The 26,647-nt window shown below is 36.5% G+C and overlaps 1 protein-coding gene across 1 annotated transcript in view; it reads right to left on the bottom strand.

The window, feature by feature from the left end:
* The window catches only part of USH2A (usherin), a 389,040-nt gene that overhangs the window by 338,136 nt on the left and 24,257 nt on the right, over positions 1–26,647 (bottom strand). The window contains exons 4-5 of the mRNA XM_031595830.2: positions 2,011–2,146; positions 957–1,020 (exon numbers count right to left, since the gene is read on the bottom strand). Coding sequence (XP_031451690.2) covers positions 957–1,020; positions 2,011–2,146 — 200 coding nt within the window. The remainder of the gene's footprint in view (positions 1–956; positions 1,021–2,010; positions 2,147–26,647) is intronic.

Raw genomic sequence — 26,647 nt, 5'->3', positions numbered from 1 at the left:
ACTTAAGGGTGAGTGTCAAGAATGCACAACATGGATGTCTGATGCTATGGGGAAGCTGAAGCTAGACAGAAGGAATCACTAAGCACAGGAGCCAAGCTGGCAGTGCCAAAATCAGGATTGTTGACCAGCTAAAAATGTCTGTTCCTTTTCGTTTGGATCAATGGTTCACTGGTTTTGGACTGGTCTAAACAGGATTGGCCTCTGTCTTCTCCTATCCCCTGAGACCAAGGCATTTCCCCATGAGTGCTTCTGAGAAGGTGGGAGTAAAGACTGTCCTTGACAAACAACTGCAGATGCACACTGAAATCCACGACAGGAAGGTTAGCTTACCAGTAAGCCTTGCTTTAGGGGCTAAACATTTAAAGATAACTGTTCACAATGCTGCATACCTGGGAACAGTAGCAGATTTTACTCTCTGGAAGGAAGGAGGCCATAGAAGCAGCACTCCATCTACAGAAATTTATGGAAGAGATTGCCTGCAGCTTACAGAAAGCTCTGGGGAGGCTTGGCAAGTTCCATTTAACATGCCTAAGCTTACCAGCACATACTATGTCAGACTTATGACAAGTTGATAACACCTAGATAGCTTATAAGCATTGGAACCTAGAAACTGGATCTACTCTCTGCTAGAATACCTGCTAAGTCAGGTTATAACAGGAACAACACTAGCAAGGAAAACATGTCCTTATTTACTTTTGAGTTTCCCTACATATATTTAAGCAACAATTAAAAAGCAAAATACATTATATTGTTTAATTTATTTTAACTCAAGACTTTTGAAACAAGATTTTTGAAGATCAAAAATCATGTTTGAGTTGATGTCCAGTAAACTGCATCATAAGTAATTACTTAAAGACATCTAAAAAGCACAAAAAAGCACAATATTGTGAGAAATAAGTTATGTTCTTTCTCATCACCAAACTCCTAATTTTTTTAAACAAAAAAATGTTCTTTACCTGTTTGTAAGTGCCACTGGATAAAATCGAAAGTCTTGCATCCTTCCAACAAATTGCTCTAAACCTAAGCAAATATAGCATACATAAGTAATCAATCTGGTTGAGCAAAAGGCAGCTTTTCACTGCTTGAGAGCACCTTTAATCCAGCACACAGATCTCTTGCACAATTACCCCTCTGAATGAAACCATCTTGGATCTGGACAAAACTGCAGAGGGCAGTAACTTTTTTTTTTTAATAAAAGAAGAATGATTTATAATAACTTTATAAGAACATTTTGTACCTATCTCTTTTCTGATTAGAGAGGTGGCACAAGGATCGGCTCATTAGACAGAAGTAATGAGCCAGTCCATGTGCCACCTCTAATTAGAGAAGAGATACAGTAGGTACAACTGTACCTATCAATTTATACAATAAAGATAAAAAAGCAGTTTAAAATAATCCTTTCTTTAATACATTTAATGGTTATTTTGTATTCAGAATCAAAATCACAAACAGAAGCATTAAGAAACAGGACACAGAATGGCTTTCTTACTCAAAAGCACAATAAAGCCAAGTGACATAGTTATATTTAGGAGTTAGCTTCAAATTCTGCACATTTCTGAGAAGCAATAGTCAGTGTTTTTACCTTTGCAGAGCCAAGAATTTGAGGAGAGCAAGAAAACATCCTGAAGCTGTTCTACAATGATCATGTCATGCTGTAGCACACATGAAATTCCAGATGTTGATGAATAGTAACAATATCAGGCATCTCTAGAGGCTGAACAGTTCTCATTCTGCTAGTAGTTTACACAAGTGTTGATAGAACTGAAGAACGCAAAGAGTCAAAAATCTTCATCTCTGCTCCTGTCTCTAAACAGGCATGCAATCTAGTAGCTAGAACAATCCTATTCTGAAATAGTTTCATCTATTTTCTCAAAAAACACAATAGTAAATTAATAGAAAGAATTACTTCAGGGATCTGTATGTTGGACAAACCAGAAAAGCCTTTATGTACATGTAGTAATATCTTATTTTGAATATTCTACAGCATTCTACTAAAATAGAAATATTTACCTGTGAAGCTTTGTCCAATTTTCAATGTGCCATCAGCATTAGTATCTGCAACTGTTCCCACAAGAATCCTTGAATCAAAAGGTGTGCTGTCATCTTCCCAGCCATTCAAGAAGAAACTGATTCTGCTGTAATGCACCTATGGAATCAATGGAAATTGGAAAGTGTGTGCTTCATTACAGAACTCTTTTGATTTCACTGCATGTTGCAGGTATCACTGATTAATCATAAACATTACTTTGACCTACTTGGCATCATGCCTTTATTTTTGGCACCTACTGACAGAAGTTACCTCTTTTCTGTTCATTCATTAGCAATCCAGTTAATAAGATCATTATTCAGATGCACAGACTATAAAAATTCTACAGTGGTTAAATCAAAGAAGTATCTACAGTACACTGATCTGGTAGGGAGGCTGGTAGGGAGGGGGGAGAGAGAAAAAAGAGAAGGGTCTGTTTCACAAGGTACAAGACTGGTTACAGCTCCTTCACCACTTCTGGCCATAGGCACATGCTATAGCTGTCAGAGCTCTTCTCATACACATCAGCTCATCCAGGCCTCAAGGGACCATCTACCACGCTCAGGATAACCAAACACAGCACATCTCAGCCAGGCCTTGAACACCCCTCCAAAATGTCTCCCTGGCCCCAGCATGTTTCTTATTACAAGGGCTGAAGGGAATGGTATAGAAACTGGCTACATCCGCTTTACACCCAGTGGGTAATTCTGTTACATCAGTGGAACCCTTGGCTAGGAACGAGTTTTCAGTCAGCACTCCAGGGTACTGTTTTCTGCAAGCGCTCCCTGCCCTGCCAATTCATTTTAAATTTGAGCGAATGTTCATAGAAATAGTTCATGGCATTCTCCCAGCTCCACAAAGTCAAATGATGCTGAGCTTTTACAAAGTACTTTTTTTTCATTAAAAATCCATATTTAAGTTACATAAAATTGGGAAAAGTTTAATAACATGGAAGTGCCTTTCAGTCTGGCATTTTACAGAATAATTTAATCACAAAAAGAAATACAGGGATAAGATGAAAATAAGTCATAATGGTTACAGTTATCTATCTGTTAATGATGTGAAATACTGAAGCTAACTTCAACTTATTCGAAACTTTTGAACTTCATTGAATAACTCTTAAATTTAGTCTCATTTCAGAAAGCAATTTTTTTGCAAAAATGAAATTGCATGATTTTAACAATATTTAGCTTGCACGAAGCTTATTTCTCAAAGCAGCTTGGTAGCCTTTGAATTCTGAAGCACTGTTTTGTTGTTGCCGACATACAGAATTTCAGTTCCATTTTGCCGACATGCTTGCCTAGTGAATCATGTCCACAGCAGCCAAATAAACCTGGAGTGCTTCAGCCTGCCATGATACCACTTCAAACAAATAAAAATAAACCTGGAATAATTGCTTCCATAAGACCAGTAGATGTATGAGAACAAACAGAATGTATAAAAAACCAGAATTACTTGAGGCAAAAAGGGAAGTTGAAAACTGAATACCAGTTTTAAAACCACAATAAAAGCACTCAAAATGGCTATTCCAACAATAAAGCATTCCAAATTTCATACCAAGATAAACAGACAATTATCTATAAATCAGATCATCATCATCAGTGCCTCAGGCAACATGAGTGTATAAGTATCTTAAGAAAGAAAATATGAAACAAGATAGGGTTTCCTGCTTGTTTTGTTTTCCTTTAGGTTTCATATCAAATTGTATAGATTATTTTTTTTCCTTCTTAAACCTCACTTTCAAACATACACATGCATACTAAGCTTTATTGCTGTTTCCACATTCTGTCCATATTTCCCAAATCTAGACAGGAAAATTTATTGTCCTTCCACTGATGGAAATTTGAAGGCTATTATCATAATTACTAAGCGATGAGATTTGTTCTAAAAGTTACTGCATGTGAGTTTAACCACTCAAAATACATCTCTCTCCATTTAAATTATTCTTTATGTTGACACATCAATGACCTGAATGCAACATTTTTTTAAATTTAATTTTAATTCAAAACCCTCTAAACATCTGATGTCCTATTTGCAAGATCCTACATATATGCCTATATGGTGGTTGCAATGCATTTTTTTTTCTGCATCACATTTTTTACAGCCTGTTACTGTCATTTGGTGTTTGACTGTTATCATCATAAAAGATACAGGCTTTTCTACTTTGTTATTTGCAGCATTATCTCATGTTTTACAACATCTTTGCACAACATGCCCGCACATGAAATATAACTAGTGAAAAGTTCTCAGTGGTATTAATGCATAAAAAAGAATGTGGTTCCATCTCTACTGTCTTTACCCAGCCAAAAGCTGATGAACAGCCAATTTTCCTTTATCACATTAGCACAGCCATGAGGGAAACACATTTGTTCTAGTCAGCTACACTAAAGATACTATTACCAATCTAACATATACATGTTTTATATCAGCAGTATTCTCAGAGTATGAGGGAGCCAACAATATATTAACACTAGCATGACAGTTTATTTAAGAAAAGAAAATTGTCTCTGTAGAGGGACAGAAGTTAGAAATGTATGGCTAAAGCTCAGTGTCACTGGTCTAATAAAGGTAATAATTCTTAAGCTTTCTTTATAGCAGGTAACACTCCTGTGGCAGCTCTGTCATATCATTCAAATAAAAATGTTGTCTTTTACAAGTTTAAGAGTATCTTTATTTTTAGCCAGATATGAAGCATGTCTTTGATTTCCTGTTTTCACTGTAAAACATTTGTAAGTGGAATTCAGAAATGGGCTCACTCACTCCCAACAGCTCACCACAAGATTACCACCTCAGCTACAGCCTCTGTAGGACCCCATTCTGAATCCCCCTGTAGTAAGCAGAGTGCTTGCCTTCACACAACCCTATTAAAATTAGCAGGACTATTTATGGCTTAAGAGTGACAGAATTGGGCCCTAAACGATCAGGTATTTTTACTTGTTGAAAATAGATGATTAACGACAATTTTAAATCTCCCTCTCCCCTCCCCCATCAACAATCTCTTTATATTAAATAGGATTTAGAATAGTTGGGTTTAATATAGCACATCCCCAAGGTAGCCCTAAGCACTTTACAATGCTGAATTGGATATCAGTAGTGCAGTGACTGTGTAAGGCAAAGGCAGCAGTCATTATGCATTTGGCAGTAGCTCAGTGTAATGATCCCCCTGCTGGTTATTAAAGGGGGTATGAATATCTGACACGGGAGGAAAATGTAGGAGGGAAGCCATGTGTGGGATAAAGAAAAAAAATCCCAGTGGCTCTCCGCTGTGGGAGGAGAGGAATATCTCAAAGTTTGGTGTCAGTTTAGCCTAAGCTAAATAAGAACGAAGGTTGGCACCAAATCTGCTGTTTGATGTGGTTATTTTATGTCTCCTGACCATCAGCATTGAATTGCGTACAATATCACAGAAATAAAAGACTAATTTTACTAGTATCTAACTAAGACAATGGGATTATTCCCCTATTGTCTTCATCAATAAAGTTCTATAGGAATTTGCCTTAAGAGAATGAGATGAGATGGGTAGGAAAGCACTGCTCTTGTTTGCTGTAGAGCACAATACCAGAAGTCTGGAACTCCAAATCTCTAATCCCAGCTCTGAAACCATCTCTCCCTCTTGTGCTTCCCCATCTGTCAAATACTTAGCAAATCACCTCATGGGAAGGTGGCAAGGATTAGTTACTAAGAAAAACTCAGTCTGCAACTACATTAGCTTCTGTCAATGCAGAGCTTAATACTAATTTCAAGCAATGGAAAATCCATATGATGGTGCACTGAGATGATAAAATATACACAATCTTTCCTCTAGTAGCATTGTTGCCATAATCCAGAAGAACTTTCAAGATGAGAAGTGCTGGGCCAACAAAGCCAAAAGCAAGCTCCTTTAATACATCTGAAATGAAGTTCTTTGAAGGTCCCTGTTCACAAGTCAGTTGCCCTTTAAGGCAATTCTAACCACTTCTTTCCAAATTATGCCAAATTCAACCACTGCCTACCCTAGGGAAAATTGCCCTGATGGGTCACCTCACTGCAAAATGAAAAAAAAAAAATCACTGAAGGGCAATCTACTGTTTACGAAACGAGGTATGGACACCAAAGGCATTACAATCATTTTCTCATCTGAAAATCTACTCCTGGAAGCAAAATAATGAAAGTTAGCTTAAGTGTTGCCACTTTAGATCTGGCTGAACAATCATGGAAGAAAAAACTAGAGTATTTTCATGCATCAACTAATTACAGAAAGTTCCACTATATTGCAGCAACCTCAAGGCAAAAAACCATTACAATTAAATCCAGAGCAGTTGTACAAGCAAAAACCATGGGACTAACAATGGCAAAAAGCAGAAGAGGAGCATATGGGAGAATGGTAAGGATGAATGGCACTGCTCCCAATTACTCTTTGACCCTCAAAGCACTCAGCCTAACATGGTTTCTATACCTTTAGTAACTTTCCATGGATTTCTTTACATCAATTTAAGCTGCTGTTCCTTGAATGCAGAAACTGGTAGTTCCCAAAGGCACAGATTGTAGAGATTGATTGAAAAATATGGTGGCTGTTTCTATTTTTTTTTTTTTAATAAAATTTAAAATTTCAGTAAAATCTCTCAATATGCCTGGCAAAAGAAACCTAATCTTCCTTATTAGCATAAAGGCAGAATAAATTTGGGGTCTCAAGTAAATGAAACAGCTATATGGATCCCCCCCTTTTCTTTTCTGAGCTATAATTATTACTTTTCAGTCCAAATCAGCTTGTGGGAATTCCAATCTATACAGTTTGGGCTGTCAGGTAATAACATACACATTAATTACATAACAATAACCGTGCGTGATATCTGGACTAACTAAGCATCAAACACTTTTTACTTACACAAATCATCCTATCATTGAAATGTCCTGTAATCTACATATAAAAGCAACTGAGACCATTTTAATCTCATCTATGTAGAATCAAATTGCATCATTCGAGGCAAAACAAATGAAGTGAATTCTCCTTCAGCAGATGCTACAATCTTCTTGCATCTGTATGATTTTCCCATTAAGAAGTCCTAATGCTGTCTACATATTGTACAAAATTATTTCTAATAATTAAAATAGCAAGTAGAGATGTGAAAAAGAATGCTTTATTAAACAATAGTGCATTAAGCAAACTACTCAAAGCAGATTTCCAAATCAAGACTTTACTGCAGTAACTGATACACAACCAACAGGTGAATTAGTCTCTTCCCTAAATATTTTAGAATTTACAATTATCATGCTATGATATAGAAATACATATTGCTTTTTTTTTTTTTTAAACAAACACAATGTTACCCATTAGGTTATTTTTCCTATTCTAATATTGAGTTGCGCGAGAAAGATTTATTACAGTATTTCAGGTAAATTAAGAGAACTTTCATCTCTTTTCTCTTTTACTGATTAAATATACTTTTTTTTTTTTTTTTTTACTCTTACTCATCATGGCTTCTAATAACCACAACGTACAATTTAATCTTGAAGTTTCTTCTCATCTACTGTTCTAATAGTTAGATCACAGCATCTAACAAGACAGATGAAGAAATCATATAGATTCCTTACCACACTGGCAGGCCATAGATGAGTTCCACAATAGAAAGGACTTTGACACCAAAAATAAAAGAAGCAAAATATTTTCCAGTCATTCAAGCCAAATGATACCAACCATAGCCTATTTAGTTTTCCAGCCAATTAAGTGATGCCAAACTCTTCAACTGTAATTTCAGTTCTTGAGGCTATTTATATCAAAGAAAGTCTCAGATGGCAGGAACAGGAATGATCGACACAGAACAAACAAGGACCAAACATTTGTCATTAGACAAACAAAAAAAAGGAATACATTCCTGTGTATGTAATGGACACTGCTATTTGCAAACATGATGAAAAAGGTGCAGTTCAGGGAACTGCAATATACATCAGACACCAAACTGTATCCTGGTAAACATTACAGATTTGTAAACTAAATCTGGAGGGAAAAAAACTACTAATTTTTAAATTACAAATGCAAATTTAGTTAATTGCAAATGCAAACAAAATTCTAAAATTAAATGCAAGCTAAAATTAAGACCTTGCTTCTCTACTGAGAAAACAAACAAAAACTGAACAAAAACACATTGTAGGAAAAAAAAATCTGAATTAGCTTATCCTTTAAATAAGCTCTATTTACACATCAATGAGTTTCTCAAAAATAGAAATTTATTATTATAAGGACAGCTACACAAAATTCTAAGAATTTCGAAGTGCCTTATGAACAGCAACTGAGCAGCTACACAATTTACGTGGTAGGGCATTTAAAACCATTCCATTTATGTTCCAGAACAGCCAACAGGCGGAAACAGAAATGACCCCTCTCCTTAGTTGCTATAAAACCTTAAGCAGCTCCAAAGTAAATAGATCTATACAGGATTTACAAAGACATAAATGAAAGCAGAAGTTAGGATAAATGATTTGCTTAATCATTCAAAAATAACGAGGAATCAGATTCTGACAGATCAGAAGAAGCTGTGACTCACATAGCTCATAAACTACTACACAGCATTCAGTTACAATTGCTCACTTAATTCGGTATGGTCCTTACAAAAGTTGCTTCCGATGCACAGCTTGCTCTGTTAAAATAGTCAAGACTTAAAAAACATTTTTTCTTCTAAACGTATTGCAGATCTGTTGCAACAAGAACTTCTTCAATGAGCTCACTATAGAAACAGACAGTGTATTAACACATTTTCTCCCAAGGTGAGAAAACAGATTAAGGTTATGACCAAAATGACAGGCCTGTGGCTTCCTTGAATACTTTAATAGAGTCAACAAATCAACAGTGGTCACCAATGACAACAGATGAAAGAAGAAAATAGATGGAAGGAAGGGAATTAGTGATGCTGCTATAATAGTGTAATCAGAAACTTGAACATAAAAATCTTTCTCACCTTCAACCTGTCTAAATACGCTCTTTTTGCCTGCTTATATAAAGATATACAGCATATTCTACCATTGGGTGACATGCGGGTTCACATTTCTACCCTGAGAGCACATGTGAATCAGAAGTATAACAGTTAATAGAAGATGCATTAAGGGGATTTTGCATATCAGAGAGATGAGACACATAGGTAGGTACTTCGATATTTTCTTGCATAATTGCAAGCCTTCCTGAAGCCGCAGTTACAAAGTCTGCAACGCAATTTTAATATTTTAAGTGAATTTTTGTAAAGAGGAAAGGTCAGTGATACTGACTAAAGAATACAAAGTGGACAAACAGATGTTTTGTGTTTCACACTGTGTGAAACCATTAGCACAAGTACAAATGTATCTTATGCTGTGATTCAAGCAGAGGTAATGACAAAGAAAACCACCACATCTGCCTTTTACATGTCATTAAAAATTGAACTATGTGCCCCTAAACTGGTACATCAGAAACAGCAGACAACTTTCTACCACAGTTTAGCACTTCTCTTCACTAAATAAATTGCAGGATGTAAGCATTTTGAGCATCTTTCTCAAAGGAACCTTTCCCTCCTCCTAGTTCTGCCTCTCTGCTTTCTAGTTCTCCTTACAATACTATTTATTGATTCTTCATGTTATTCTGTTCATTTTTGTTCTCCTTAGCTTACTACATTCACATTTAACTTTTTCTAAACACACATACAGACAGATAGGAACAGGATATGTGCCTGCCAAAGTATTTTTCTTACAAGTACTATAAAAAATAAGAAATAAAGTTTACCCTAGAACTCCTATACTCCTCCAGACCTCCAGATAAGCCCCCATCAGCCACCTTATGACTGCTTTAGTAGATAAATAGATGCAATAGTTTCCACAGCTCAAGTTCTGCAGCTGTGTCAGTACTCCTCTCCACACAGCTAAACAGCACTAGTGTACAAGCTGCTTGTATAGTCTGGTATTGCTTCTCTCCTTACAATATTTGCCACATGCAGTCTAAATCAAGTTTAAAACATTAGCTGAACAGATAATGCAGTAATAATTTCTATAAGCATTACTACACCTTTGAAGCGTAAGTATATTTTGGCAATCATAACATTTGCTAGGAATGTTTGGGCAGATGTCTTTCTTCCACCAAAATCTATAGTAGCCTTACTCCCCTCCCCCATCCTCTTAGAGCCACCTATGGAGAATTCACTTTCAATCTTTTGCTCTTCAAACTTTAATTTTCTATTTGGAATGAAAACCGAGACAACAAGGAGTATTTTGCAGATCTAAAGCCTAGCAAGAGATAGTGAGTTAACTTATAATAGGTAGATGTAGAGATGATAGATGAATAAATGTAGATAACTGTGTTAGGGTATCCTGACATATCTATAATTGTGTGTGGACCTCTGCATATTGCTTAACTTTAAATCAGACTGGTGACATTTGCAAATCTGGTCACTCTTTCCCTACCCTTACAGTCTAGACGTGATCAAGCTGAGGAGAGGACTACTGCCTTAAATAGCTATTACAGTTCCTTAAAAGCTTTATGCTCCTTGATTTTTGCCCAATATTCCAGCAAAGAAAGTCATGCACATAGGTCTTATTTCACCTACTACTGCTAAATTAAATCACATTTCTAATTAGAACTCTGCACCTCCAAGCAAGCCCAGACCATCCATCCCTTTATATTTCAAGTATTGGAAGAAACCTGTTTGCAAGCTTAAAGGAAAAGAAGATATGATGGTAGAAGCAAGCTATATCTATGTTCTTTCCAAAGTAACATTTTTCACACATCTTTGGTTCTCAGGCTAAAGAGCACTGTACAGGAAGAAAACAAAAAGATCTTGAGCCATTCACTAACTTAACTAAGTAACAGTGTGGTCAGGGAATTTAGTATTATAAAGTGTTCATGGGTACATTCCTTTATTTCTGACCAGTCATTTTTAAAAGGAAATTATGCCAACATAACCGTAGATTGAGGTTCATTTTTTAACAGTAGATAAAAATATCAACTTTGCTCTGCCCTATCAGCAGAATTTTCCAAACATGGTAAGTCATGAAGTATTTTTTGTTCATTCATCAGATTTCAAGGATGCTGCACTCCAAATGAAAGAAGTAAAAACTCCAAAATTTACCTTTCATCACTTATTTAAACTCATAGAAAAATAGATAGAAAAATCACCTGCATCTTTTAAGAACAGCTACTAAATTGGAAGTGGGCAGAAACAGCACACATGCAAGCGATTTGGCATTAAGTAACTGAATTTTCTTCAAAATCAAGATGCTGCTTTAAGCTGACTAGAAGATTGCACAGAAAACACAGAAAAATGTTCTGAAATAATTCAGAATTCAGTTCTTCCTCAGTACACTGCAAATGAAGCTTCAAAATATTTAAGTTTGCCATAAGTAGGAACAAGGGAATAAGTGAATTAAACTATATATTAATCCAGAATATTTCTGGACTGCCTGAAGGAAAGACCTGGGAAGAAGCTTTTCTTTACAAGATTTATAGAGGACGCACATACATCTGTATTTGATGATACCATGCACAATCTTGTTGCAGAAACAAGAGGATCCTAACTTTCACTGATATAACAGGGCTTAATAACACCTGTGTTGAATATATTTTCCTGCAGACCAGCAAACTGCTAGAATACCGAAAAAACACTCCAGAAGGAGTGACCTTTTTATCTTTGGTTTTATCTTCTACTTTTTTTTTCTGGTTTTATTCTTGTTAATGGACTACAACATATGCTTTTCCAGGAGTTCCAAATAAAAAATCCTCAACTAGATGCCTTTTGAAATTAAAACTGCCTGAACAGTAAAAAAAACCACACCATTTTTAAAATACTGGAATTGACTCATCACAACATTCTGTCCAGAGATAACAAGTGGACTGACTAGTACTTCAGCTGTGAATTTATTTAAATATAGACATACACATGCAGTATTAGGAAGGCAAAAACAGGATATGAAATAAACATAAGGCATCAACTCTAAGCTCACTGTCAAGAGTATACCAAGGCTTCTAACCACAGAGTTCAGCTGAAGGTAACTATCTGTCAAATGTAATCTGTGCAAGTGAATATACTTAAGCTGGCACTATGAATCAACCAAAATTGCTTTGGTCTTATTGACATTCAATTGCAAGAAGTTGCAGCTCATCCAGTCCAATAGACAGTTTGACAACACCAAGAGTGCTCCGGTGACAGAAAGCTTTAAATATAGATGCAACTATCATCATAATACACAGGGAACTAAACTTTATGATCCCTCATACCATCTTCAAAAACTGGTCAGTCAGTCATCAGCTGGCTGCCATAAGACCACATGGTCATTGTCAGTGGCCATAGTCAATTTTTGCAGTTAATAAATCACTGTGACATATACACACACAACTGACTGACAAAAAGAAGTCCATTCATTCTTTCATCACTGTCCATTAAAGCTCTCTGAAACCCACTTTTGTCATTAACATCTTTGTTCAGTTATAAAAAAAATAGTTTGCCTTTTAAAAAAATAAAAAGCTTGCTTTTGTTAAGGGCTAGACCTTCAGATGCTATAAATTAACTACAGCTTAAGCTATAGCATTTTACATCTGCTCAGATTCAGTTAATACAATCAATTTACTTCCTCACAGCTATTTTCTTGAAACATGATTTCTGATAACACATATATATGGGAGGAGGATGTTGGAGAAAGAGAATGCTAAGTCCCAAACTGTGCATCCAGTACATTTTGCACAAGAGAAATGAATACCACCTGCAACTCTTACTTGGTTGTTTGACCCTTCTTTCCTAGAGAAGTCCCTCTACTTCATTGATACATGCTACAGAATGTTCGTGGTTTTTTTAAAGCAGCTTGTTTTGTATAGCCCCACTGTCTACTTGAGTTGTTATATGCACCTATTTGCCCAACCTTCCCTCTTGTCTCACTCCTTCCCTCATCATACTGTGAATTTAAATCATTCCAGAGCTGCAAACAAAGGAAACTGTGAAAGAGAAAACAATTATCTCAATCTTGAAACTGTGTTTAAGGGGATGCAGAATGCAAGTACTAGGTTGGGGGGGAGAGGGGAGGAGGGAAGTAGAGGCTCATACATGTTCTGAACACACAGGACAGTTGTGCTCGTGCTCTGAGAAATCCAGTGCATAGAAAAACAGAGACCTGAAGAAGAAACCTCATCAGGGGACCACAGTGACTGAACTGTCATGAAACAGAAGGGCTGAAGAAGATAAAGGGACAGCAGAAGAAATGCTAAAGAACAGCGAAGGGGAAGGAAAAAGCATAGGGTCGGGAGGGGCAAGTTGTCTCTTTGCCTTTCCTTCTTTTGCCTCAGGCCCATATCGGCCTTTCCTTTTCTTGACTTAACTGGGATGAATTTTAATTGTGGCCTTTCTACGTGTTTTATACACTATGTACTCTCTACTTGTGTGGAGTGGATTTCCCATTCATCACAGGATTGCAGGCAAAAGTCTCAGGAGCATTTTGCTTCCCTTCAAAGTTAGCTTTGCTAAAAATCAATACGTTTAGCGCTGCTTTCTCCATCTAGTGTATACTCACCCCATGACCATTTCAAGTGTCATAATTTTATGATCATTTTTGCTCCTTACTTCCACATACAGATTTATATTTGCAATCTTTTCACCATGATAGTGATTGCATCCTTTTTGTATAGATTGTTTCTATAACTGAATAAAATGAGCAACTTTACAGTAAAAGTGGAAACATGCTCTCATTTGCAGTTTTAATACAGTTAACTCTGACTAGTCTCTAGTAACCTGTCCTCCTCAATACTCTATAATTTTCCTTCAAATTAAAGCTCTGACTTTCTTGGCATCCATCTTACATCTTAATAAATATTTTTATTTTTTGTTTCAGCATTCTTTTTCTGACTATTTGCAAGTCAAGCACAACAGTCAAGAATTACAGCTACATCAAATTGCCTTTAACTTGTATGCAAACTACTGAACTTTAGGGGTAAAAGAAAGGGAGGGGGAAGCTCCACTGCAGATTAAGTATCATCCTTCAGCAATATTGTTACATCTCTTCCAGCTTTATATTAACTTTCTCTTCACTAGAACTCGGTATCTTGGCATTTTAAATCCCTCTTCATTTTCCTGGTTGTCTCTCTTATTCCAATAATATCTTTCTTATCCTTGAAAACATGTCACTCCAATTCAGCAGTCTTATTACATATGCTCCTAGCATTTGTATAAAAGATATTTAGCTTTTCTCTTTGCCCTCCTTTACTTTCCTTTTTCACTATCTTCTACAATGTTAATCCCTTCTCAACGGGAAATGGTTTTCCTTCAATCCAAGTCTTTCTTTTTGTTCATAGATCCAGTAGTTCAGCTTGAACTCCCTGAAGAACAACATACAATAAAGAGGAAAAAGGGGAAAAAAATGATGGGACCTTGGGCTGCTCCTGAATCAACTAACTTTCTGCTCAAGAATAAGCCATGTATTAATACCAACTTGACCCCAAACAGTGAAATCAGAAGGTAACTGAAAAACAGAGTGGTCCAATGGTTTACAGACTCAGACAAACTATAGATATTTCATAAATAAAGCCTTGAAATTGGAAAAATGTAAGTAACAGCAAGCAGAAAGATACCAAATCAGAATCATGTATGTCATTTATTTTTTGGACAAGGGTAATTTTAGTACTGTTCCAAGCAAATACAATACCCAGTGTCAGTTATCTGATAAACAAGGCCAAAGACAAAGTCAGATCAATGTGAAAAGAGATTTTGCAATGGTCTGCATTTTTAAAGAACTAGTATTTAAATAAGTAAATATTGTTTCAAAATGTTGAATTTGAGAGTACTGATCCTTCTGCCACAAAGTACACATTCCAGTTATGGAATGGCAATCTTCATTTACTCTTTTGTTGGTGAGTATATCACCAGTACTGTTGTAGCACTAAACTTTAAAACAGCTAACTACAGTTCTGCTCCTTTCTATCCCAGACAGCACCGTACCACTGAAAAATTTTCCTTATTTCGTATGCCAACCCTATTAGCTTTTGTTTCAATCTATTAATGCCTTAATATAGAATAAACATATCTTTGGCAGAGGAGTGGGAGAACTTAAGAGGTCAAGATTTTAAATACAGACTTTGTAGAAAACTAATTCACAAGTAAGCTTTGCTCTAATTACTGCTGTAACTACTATTTTTACACATGAAGGTGTAACAAGAGACTCCAGCAATGTAAATGAGTTCCAAACAATAAAACATAAAAAAAGGATCCTAGTCCTCAGATCTGAAAATACACAGAAGAATTGTTTTCTTGATCCATAATGACTATTTCCCCTAAGTCATAGAACAAATCAGATCTGTGCTCCAAGGATCACTATAGTAATGTGAGTAGAGACACATTAAGGATTTGACAAGCTTCTTTTTAGCAGCTAAAACAGTTACATAAAATAAACTGGCCAAAGTTAATTGAAATGAAATGTCTGGCTTTTACATTTTAGATCTCATAACAACGCACATTTTTCTGTGCCCCCTCCATTAAACATACAGCACAAACAGATTCTGAATTTTCCTGAACTACTTGTAATCATGTAAATTTAGGGATGAGATATAGATGTCAAATGAAATGTCCCTCCTGAATAAAGTCTCTGCGCTGTAATACTGAAAGAATAAGCAGAGACCTGTACAAATGAAGAGAACAGTTACTGATGTGTAATTATTAACCCTGTATTGCACTATCAGCTGTGAGTTAAATTCTGATCTTTTTAATTGCCCTCACATGGAGAATTCTGAACCACCTTGAACTGCTCCATATTCTGTACTCACACTGGTAAGACGCTCCCAGATGTGATGCAAGAATGCACTGGTTTTACAGCACTCGAACAACTACACTGGGATGGATGGTTGAAATCCCTCTCTGCCTCTGTAACCACTTATACAATAAGAAAATAAGTACTCTTTGCTCTGAATGCCTTATCACAGAAGTTCAATGTATCCAGTTAGAGGAAACATACAATTTTTTGCAAATAAGGTCCCATTTTCCCCCTTAAGGATTAAATTTGCCTTCATGATCCAGTACCTACAAAATTGTCTGATTCCATTTCTATTCCTCCCAAACTTACTTCAATTCCACCCCTTTTATGTCCTCCTATCTTCCTTTCACTGTACTGTAACCCTCCAGCACTTTTTGATAACAATTTACCTTTAGCTTTGTGGGTTGTTTTTTGTTTTGTTTTGTAAATTAGCTGCTTTTTCCCTGGGTTACTAAGCATTTCATGAAAGCTTTGCAGTAGAGATCTAAACTAGTAGACCAAACCTGACTTCAGAGGACTGTGTTTTGGTAGTCTATCCTTGGAAAATACTAAAGGAAGAAGTCTGTGCAGCCACTCCCTCAACCATATTTTACTGCAGATGAGCCAGGAGAGAACCAGGGAAGGCTCCTCAGAAAGTTCCCAGTAATTTCTTGTGTACCTTAGTATACAGGCCTTGAGTTTTAGCACAGAAGGGTCAGAGAGATTGCTGATCAACAGCAAAGATGAAGGTGCCAATAAGCACAATTTAAAGAGAAGGATAAAAGTCCTTCATATACAACAAAGCGCTCTTGAAATTCCAGCAAAAGAGCAGCAATCCAGTTTACTGAGTCTTTATATGCTATGAGCGATCAAAAAGCAGCAGAAATAGGAAAACCTATATGATTTCCCATTAGTGGAAGAGACTGAAGAACAATGCAGAAGTTCAAATTACAGACAGTATGTGACCAAGTCTTGGAGCAATTGTTCTCACAATCCAGTTAGTCAAATCAATACATGACTAATTGTTTGAAAGAAAAAAAACATGGCTAAATACTGGAAAAAGCAAGATGATTTTTCTGGTAGGAAATCAGGCTCCAACTCTGAGTTCTTTGAAGAAGTTCAGATGTGAATAAAAACAGACTAACCAGAATAATACACTTTTTCCAGCAACGTTTCCAGAAATTGGACAGAGGTTTAATGGCCATGCTTTTCAGAAATTTAGGTAACTCCAACTATTTCTGTTATTCAACATTTTGCATAGCCTTGAAAACAGCTGTTAGTGAGGTAAAAAAGGTTGTAGTTAATACATCCATGAAGTTGAAGTCAGAGCTCAGAAAAAAAAGGGTCTTGTATTTCTGCAGAGAGTAATACACTAATGAGCAAAATGCTGAATGGCAGCTGAAGAGGAAAAAGAACTACGAACAAATCCACACAGCTCTGTTATTATTTCAGATTCTCTGCACTACGTATTTCTGCAGTGACACAAGGGGAGTTCTGACCCTTGCATCACCAAAAACCATAGTGGTACAAACTGTAGTAGAAAAAGTTTAAGAAAAGATCAATGAGGTTGACCAAACTGCAGAATCACTTCAGTGTATGTACAAATCAAGCTAGTACTCCAGTTTAAAACTAACTATAACAATCAACCTGTGATTAAGTTCTCAAATAGCATAAGATATGGGAAACAACCTACTGAAGAAGTTAAAAATTTAACAACCAGTCTGCTTGCAACAAAGAAGAGCTTCATAAACCTTAGTTACATATGAGCAACTCATTGGCAAAGGGTTCCAGAGACCCCAAAAATAAAAGGTATAAAAAAATTAGACTGCTAAATCAAATGTAGGTCAGTCAGGGACTACTCAACGCAGCCTCACTTCAGTAATTCCAAAGATACTGGTTATCAGGAAAGAGGTCAGATATGTACCTGAGAAAAAGCTCTTTCTGGGCATCTACTCTTTTCAGAAGGATAGAATATCCAAATACTGTCAAACCAATGCAGTTCTTACACAGTGCAAATATTGCAGTATTAACCTAAAGTTTTGGAATTAGATAGCTGGACAGGTGCCTTTCACCATCACCCATGAGAGAATTATCAGTTCTAGCCAAGCTGGAATTACACATGCAGAGACTTACAAGATTGTTTCTGTAGACTGCTACTTCATGTATAAATTTTGCATTTTACAAGATCTACCACATATAATTTGTCACCGTCGATTTGCTGCTTGCAAATGTAAAGTGTTCACGCAAATGACAGAAGTTGCACGAAGAAAACGTCAAAGCTTTGACTTCCATCTCTTGATCAGACTTCTGACTTAAGTTCTCATCTTTAAGATAGAGAAACCTGATCTAGATAAAGAAATTTTATTTTAATAGCTGCTCTGTTTGGGAGTATTCACAAAGTTTTTAGAACAATAAGAAAGGATCAAGTTTCTTGCAAAAAAAATGTCTACCAAGTAACTATCATACATAATGAAGAATTGACAACGGTTTATTATCTGTGGTCCATCTCTACCTGTAAAGTTCGAACCAGTTGTCAGTTCCCCACTCATCCCCTGTGCACACTGAACTACTTGCTGGAGGATCTCCTGTCTTCATGAAGAATGGTCTGTACTAAGTGATGGTATTCCAGGGTAAAATATCAAGCTTAGTCTGCTCAGAAAAGCATCAAATACAAACACATCAGCAGTGCCATTCTGTGTATACCACAAGCCTCCAGTCACCAACAGAAAGCAAACCTGCATAAACTCTTCATGTACACAAAATTTCTAATGTGGATGTACCCTGTGTTATCTCCATCTTTTATACCAAGTCATATCAAGCAGACATCACTAATTCCAGTCTCTCAAAGTTGACTTGCTGTACAACTGAAGTGCACAGATGTGCAATCAGAAGAGTAGTGATTAGATGAGGTAGTATATAAAGTTGGAACCCACTTGAACACATACTCACACTGCTTATAGGAGATTAACTCAGAATTGAGGGTTCCTATGTCAAATTGTTTTTTGTTTGTTTCTCTCAGTACATCAGCTTTCTAGCAATGTGGAAACAGTTGTGTCAAAGGATCATTGTTAATTTATAGAACGCTGTGAGCATAGATATATTTCTCCCAATTTTTAACTCCAGCTACGCAATTTCTACTATTTTTATTGAATTGAGCACTTGAACATATTTTATTCCGTTCCTCACCTTTCAACACATTCCTTTCTAAGTAGCTAACAAATTATTTCCTTTAGATTCACACGCTGCCACTAAAATTTCTTTTGCAAAAAATGCGTAAAATATAACGATTGTAGGATGGCTAAAAAACTTAAACTAAAGAATGCAAATCATTCCTAACAGTGCTTCCGTTATTAAAATTACAATTTAATTGCCTGCCACACATTTTTTTGTATAAAGAAACAAAGAAATTGAAACTTGATGGATTTTAAATTTTATACCTCTAACTCTCCAAAAAAAAAAAAAACCAGGCAAAACTTCCACAATTCAGTCAAAACTCCAGCACTGGTCATACAAATATTTGATTTGATTCCTACCAAATGTAATATACATTCAGCGCACGCTTCAGTCAGTTCTATTTTTGCAATCAAAAAATATTTGCAAATTCTAGATGAGTAGTCAGAACAGCAATGATAAAACATTTATTTTTGCCTTTCTCCAAAATTAACATCCAGGCACTGATGAAGCTGTCTTGTGTTCCCAGGCAGATTTTAGACTAATTCTAAGCCTCCAGATGTGTAGAAACTTCATGGAATTCATATTCAGGCAAGAAAAGATGCACATGTTTTATGAGATAAATGGAGAGAAAAAGGATCCCAAACGGAACTGGGAAATGTCTTCTTCCTAAGGAGCTGATGTTATGACAAATTCCTCTCAAATTAACAAAAACAGTTTATATCCTAGCAACTGTGGTCCAGGAGAAGAGACAACCACCACAGCAGGACTTCTGGAGGCAGCAAAACAAGTTGTTTGTACAAGAGACCCCAAAGGCTGCAAAGTTCAGCAGTACAATCTTAATAAGCTGCGTTCACAGCAGATTAAGTGACAAACCAGTTTCCAAGAGAGCCATGCTTATTGTTTCAACGAACAGACAGCCAAATACATTATAGAGACTGAAATAGTTTATTTCTCTTGTCTGTTGGGAACATGGCACTAATATGATCTGAAATATTTTCAGCACACAACTGCATCAAAAGCCATAACATGCAGAGTTGATTCAAATTCTTACCTCCCTTTCTGGGAGAGACAAACTATTCCAAATGGATACTAAGTAGAAAAACAAAGTGATTTGGTAAGTTAAAATGCCTCCCAGCTTCCCTACATTCTTACTAAACTCAGGGAATATACCATTAAAAACACCTTATATTTACTAATATATACACAGAGCATGTATAGAGAAAATGTTTTCCTGCTTTTAAGTATTAGGTTACCTGCTTTTAATGCATTTTTTAAGATGTACTCAAGAACTTGTGCAGAAAATAGAGGTATTTCACAAATTGGAAAGGACAAGTTTTCTCTCGATACTCAAACAGTTATGATGTAAAGCGGTCTCATTAAATTGTAAGTTCTTTAACCTTTTCTTGAAAGAACTGGAAGATTTAAAGATTTATAAAGAAATTTTGCCTAACTAGGAAATGACTCATATTTGACATGTATTGAAATGATAATGCTGATTTCAATAGGCACTCTAAGAGCATTTTACTCCCAGGAGAGTAATTCAGTCGTGGTTACCTTTCCACACTTAGATTTTAAACTTACTTTCTAAAGCTTTTAATGTGCTATAGTCTGCCAAAACACGGCAGAGTTACACAGATACGATCAGGCAAAATAAAAGCTAGTAAAAAGATTATTTTTATAATTGCAGACACTATGTATAAAACAAATACATTAATCTGACATGTTCTCAAAGAATCTCTTGTTTCAGCAGCTTTGGATTTATCTGAAAATTCGTGTTTAAATTCCACCCTTCTTAACTAGTTAAATTCTGAAGTATCACAGGGAAAGTGAGAAACCCTTAACAGTGAAACTGTAAGAAAAAATACATAGTGAAACTGCTGTTACTAAGCGGCACATATCCGATACTGGTATCTATGCAGAGATGAGGTATACAGCTGGCCTTAACCATGCATTCCTTAATCTTGCATGCCTATGCTTTCAAATTTTAGATTTCTTTGAAAGATCTTAAGACAAGTTTTCCTGAGGCTTCACTTCAGCGCATATTAGACTCATTTAATACATTACATATATTCTATGTATTCTTTATTCCACTGTGCATCTACAATCAAAGTGTTTTGTTGTTTGGCTTTTGTTTTGCTAATATGGCCCTGTAATGACACAGTGGTAAATATCAATAACTCAGAATCAAACACAGGACTCTAAAACTCTTAGAAGTCTCAAGGACTTGATCCTCACCTACTGAAATCAACTAGAATAGTGGCATTACTTTCAAGGAAACAGAGTTCACAGTTTAAACACCTGTTATATATTGCAGAGGTTAAAAAACAAGCTTGTTTACAAACTGGAAGCAGTGAAATATAAAGGAAGGCATCATTAAATAAAAACAAGTCCCATTAATTGGAAAGCGTGAAAAGTGGTCAAAATGCCCTTTTGTAGCAAATCCACTTCAACTTAGCTCAGCAGAACTATTCAAGGATGACTTTTCTCAAATGTTTATGGAGTTTAAAGAGCAAACGGATCACCAACAGCTCTGTCAGCAACATACCACATATTAAAGAAGACTGCATAAACTATTAAAAAGAATGATGTTATTGTTAGACTGATGCCATCTAGTCTCAAGTACCCTTTTTCCACAGTCTATTTCAAGACTGTTAGTGACTCATGCTCAACACACTTCTGGCAGTGGTTGCTATCATAATATCGCATGAAAAGGAAAAAAATCCCTAGTCCACCTCCACAAATTGGTGATACAAATTCCCATCTTCTCCCATTGGATGCACTGTATCACACTGTCCTTTTTAGGACAGTTACTGTGCTTAAAAAAGTAACTTCAACTCTGGTACTCTGATCAGAAGACTGTTTCAGAAATAGTCTGTTGCAATAGGACAGACTCCATTCCAAATTAAATAGCTTTTCTTTCTATGTGGTGATCATTCTCCAACTAATTTAGAGAAGAAAACTGTAAAACTTCTTACTCTTCACTATAATCAAACCCCAAAAGAAGGTTCCTGAAATCATCTTCTGTAAGGAGTATGCTGCACCTGACACTGTCATCATACATACCTCTGCTCTGAATTATATTCTCTAAATATGAACATCTGAAGCTATATACAAAATTTCACAGAAAACCTCAGACTGGAAAAGCAGCAATAATGTTTCTCTATCACAACTTGATAAATCTCTCCAGATGCATTTACCCAACACGTGATTTTAAAGGCCACATCATGCAAGTAAGTCATAACTGCCAACTGGGGTAATTACTTCTTCAGCCATTTCTGATACTTGACTACTTTGCAATAGCTTTCGTGATTGTAAAATTAAAAGGTATTAGCTTTGAAACCAATAACAAATTTTACTTTGTGCCTTTGTTACCCTAGTAACCTTTTCAGTCATCCAATTTTTCCTGTTCATCTTTCTGATTATGCCTGTCCATATGTCACCAGATAGTATCAGTACACTCCTAATATTTCTGCCAAGATCATTAATGAAAATATAATACAAGACTCAACCAAAGACTGATTTTCAAAGAATTGTACTTTTTTTTCTATAGATTACACATTCCTTTGAGCAGTATCTATTGCTACCCCTCCCCATGAGCATTTCCTTTGACTTTTACAACTTCTTATGGGGTGTCACATCAATACTAATACTGAACTCCAGATAGAGGAAATCTGACAGATTTACTTTGCTTGAAAATCAGTTTTCTCATAAAAAAAAAGCTAAGAGGTTAGACAGTGATGAGCTATCTTTAGTAAATCCATGTTTCATTTTATCCCATTTTCCATTTACCTCCACATCTTTATCTATTCTTTCAAAATCTTCTCTAAATCCTCATATGCCACTGTGTCAAGGCAAATAGGTCTGTGTTGCCAAGATCCTTTTTTTCCTTCCTCTTTGTACTGGTTCTGGCTGGGATGAAGTTAACTTTTTTCATTGCAGCTTTTACTGTACCATATTTTGGGTTTGTGGCTAAAAGAGTGCTGACCAAAACTAGCATTTTGGCTACTGCTAAACAGTGTTTCAACAGTTCCAAGCCCTCTCTTTTCTCACCACATTTTACCCATCCCACTCCTGCAAGCAAGCTATGTTTGGACAAGTAGTTTGGAGGGGACACAGCTGACCTAAACAGACCAAACAGGTACTCCATACAATAAAATGGAATAGAGCAAATATTTCAGGGAGTTGGAGGTTTGTCTTCTATGGTGGCTGTTGCTCAGACACTGGCTGGGCAACGATCTGCTTGTGGGAGAGGCTGAGCAATTGTCTTCGCATCACTTGTTTGGTTTGGGAACTTAGTGAAATAATCCTTAACCTCAAGCACATCTTCACCCTCTTGCCTACTTATGTCTAAGATCTTAATAACCTGTTTACCACTTAACTGTCATTGCAAAATCTAATTCAGCTTGACTTCTTTACAGTTCTATTTCTACTCCTACGTACTTTTCTCTGCAAATTTCCTCCCCCTTTCCCCTGTGCCTGTAGACTGTCACCTCTAATTGCAAAGGTGCTTATTCACTCACATAAGCCAGAGTACTGTACCTCAATTTTTTCCCATCTTAAGGATAAAGAATCCTCTTAACAGCATTTATTTTGAAGAACGCTCAGGACTTTTTCTATTTGATGTCTAGGCTTCTCAGTTTGTCTTGTTTCATTGAAATTATCCTGTTAGCTTGTTCTTTTTGAAACCGAAAAACAATTCCTGTTTATTCTATCTCAAATAAATATTATTTTTGAGACCAACATCTCTACTAATGCCCTCATCATATAGTGAAGCCAGTAGATCCTCTAGTTAGTGAGGAAACCTTTCTGCATGAAAACAAATATTTAGGTCCTCTTATTATAACTTCCCAGATATAAAATAGAGCATAAGTCTCTTCAACAACACAGTTCTCAATAGTTCTCGAATGACACATCTAAATGCAAACCTGAGAATTTAAAATCCTACATTACTCCAGCAGAACGCATTTACTATCTGTCTTCTCTACTAGATTTTATTATGAAGAAACTATTTTAAATCTGATTTTCCTTTCTTCTTTATTATTTAATTACTATCTGATGTCATTCCACCATTTAGCTTTCATTTTTATCGTTCCTGAATAGCTCATAAGCTCCTATGGCTGATTTCCAGACACGCCTGCCACCCTATTGCATTTCTGCTCTTACGGTCAGTTTCACATCTGCCACGAGTATTTCAAGCTCCTTTCTCTCCTAGCATTCACATACAAATATCTCCATTTTTCTGGCTCACCATGTTAACTTCAGTGTCTTCAAGTTCCCAGCTCTGCTTGGCTTTGGAGAGGTTTGGCCTGAATCAGTTTCATACAAGCACACCTGTGGTTCAGAGATGGCCATGGATCTTAACACCTCAGCTGAGGACCTCTCTCACAAACAGTTACATCACACACACTCTTGCAAACCACAATCAAAACAAAAAACAACAAGAATTCAGCAGTCTGCCATGAACACTGTTACTGAGACCAAATGTCAGTTTCCCTTAGCTGTTATTCCAGTCAAAGATAGAGAGCAACCAAACCAGACAGTCTCCCCTGCCTACCAGTCAAGCATGTAATATTATGCATGATTATGCATGGTTTTGAATAATACTTTACAGTATTCCATAGAAAGAGCTTCATCAGGCTTATAGCCAATAGAACTTACAAGCCATCTATTTTGACCCACAGTTACAAGCTACATTCCCTAGAAAAACACATTCTCACTGAACTAAGACAAAAAGCTACTCTTCATTTTTCTTGATAGTCTCAGAGAAAATAAGGAGTAAATATGCTTCCTCTATTAGTGAAGCCACATATATTCAAATCCAGGGATATTAATTGCAGCATTTAATGTTTCTAATTTGAATTTTTGGGAAAACAAATTTTTACAGTCTATAGGTTAGATGCCTATAGACTCTAAAATCTGACACAGTTAAAACATTTTCATAATAAACAAAAGAGATATCACCACATATACCTTCAGTTACCAATAGTATCTGAACTGTATTATCTAAAAATTTTAAGTGCATAAGAGTCTGAACAAGGTTGTTCTAATTATGGTTCATACAGAGGATGCATTTTCTGTAACATCCTGTTTACAATAGATGTATCACATTTCATCTCTCTTCCCCTCAAACCCACAGGCTTTTAGGTGTTCTACAACTCCCAGTACAGGAGCACTATTTGGGGTTTTTTTGTTATACCTTTCTTCATAAATACAAGTTTAATCACATTCATGATAATATACACTCCACTTTTTCAACTGTCTTATCAGAAACAGCATTTGGTCTGAAAACATTCACAAACTTTTTTCTTTTCAGCCAAAAAAGACATCAAGCAAGGAGTATGAATAGATTTTTTTTTTTTTTTTTTTTTTTTTTTTTTACACATCAAGATGCACCATCCAGCTCTGGTAAGATCTCCCATAAAAAAAACGTTGCCAACGTTCTGACACATGCCAAATTCAGATAAGTACTAGAAAAGCTGCTGAATCTATTCTTCATTTAGCTTGTGACTTCACATCACAGCCACATATATGACATCTCTAATAGAATAACAATTTCCTTTTTGGTTCTGTAGAAGATTATATACCAACTCCACTGATGACACCACACCTACTTTACAACCAGCATGTCAGAAGGAAAACCCCAAAGTTTTCTACTGCACTGACATTACTCCCAGCTCTTGTCTCCGCTCAAAAAATCCAGGCTACGTCTACAAAAGTGTCACAGAATTCAGAGCGCTAATCTTTTACAAGAGTCAGTTCTGCCTCAACAGAAGGGAAAGTCTACGCTGTAAAATAGCAGTAGTAACTCGCCTATGGCTGCACTCTGCCAGAGCTCCCCCTGCTGCCTTCACCTATGTTATCTCACGAGCAGAGCACGCAAGTACCCACCGCATGCTGCAGTGCCCCTGCCCACTGCCAGGTCATCGCCTGCAGAGAAGGGTGATCAGTCAGAAGTCAACTTGTGCAAAGACTAGATGATCTGTACTTTTACGTGTGACTCCAGTTTTTCCCCCCTTGTCTTTAAAGGGATTTCCTAATCTCTATAAAACCACACTGCATTATTCTCAGAATGGTTTTTCATCTGCTGAAGACAAGGCTGAGATCTGCAAATGTCTGGGAACCACTTTATCATCAAAAGCTATTACAGTTTGAAGGTATAAACACTTCCATACGAATGTTACTTTTGCTCAGAATCACACAATGGTTTGGGTTGGAAGGGATCTTCTTAAAGCCTACCCAGTCCCAATCCCCAGGGGTGGGCAGGGCTGCCCCAACCAGCTCAGGCTGCCCAGGGCCCCATCCAACCTGACCTTGAGTGTCAGCAGGGATGGGGCACTTGCAGCTCTTTGGGCAGCTGTGCCACTGCCTCACTGCCTTCCCAGTGAAGATTTTATCACTACACTCCCTGTATTTCTGTACAGTTCCTTTCATAATGTCCCTCTCCATTTATTTCTGTATTTATAGAAAAAATGTTTTGGACAGCTGCTAAAAGTTTAAAGAACTTTAAACCTTTACTTGTAGTTTAACAGCCATACCTAGGGCTAAACGGATCATGCTGCAGCCACTATCATCTTTAACAGCAAGAGGAATAACACAACAAATCAGAGAATGTAAAGCTCAACCCTCAACTCAAACACAGAAAAATTATTAGGCCCTGTAGGCCCTGTAAGGGTCTAAAAACCACACATCTTTATTCCTCCTGTGCATTGAACAGCAGTCCGAAGAAACAAATGACTAAATTCTAAG

The sequence above is a fragment of the Phasianus colchicus genome, chromosome 2 (assembly GCF_987193195.1).
Source record: "Phasianus colchicus chromosome 2, bPhaCol1.hap1.1, whole genome shotgun sequence".
NCBI lineage: Eukaryota > Metazoa > Chordata > Aves > Galliformes > Phasianidae > Phasianus > Phasianus colchicus.
The sequence above is the reverse complement of the archived record's forward strand: the minus strand, read 5'-3'. Positions and strand labels throughout refer to the sequence as shown.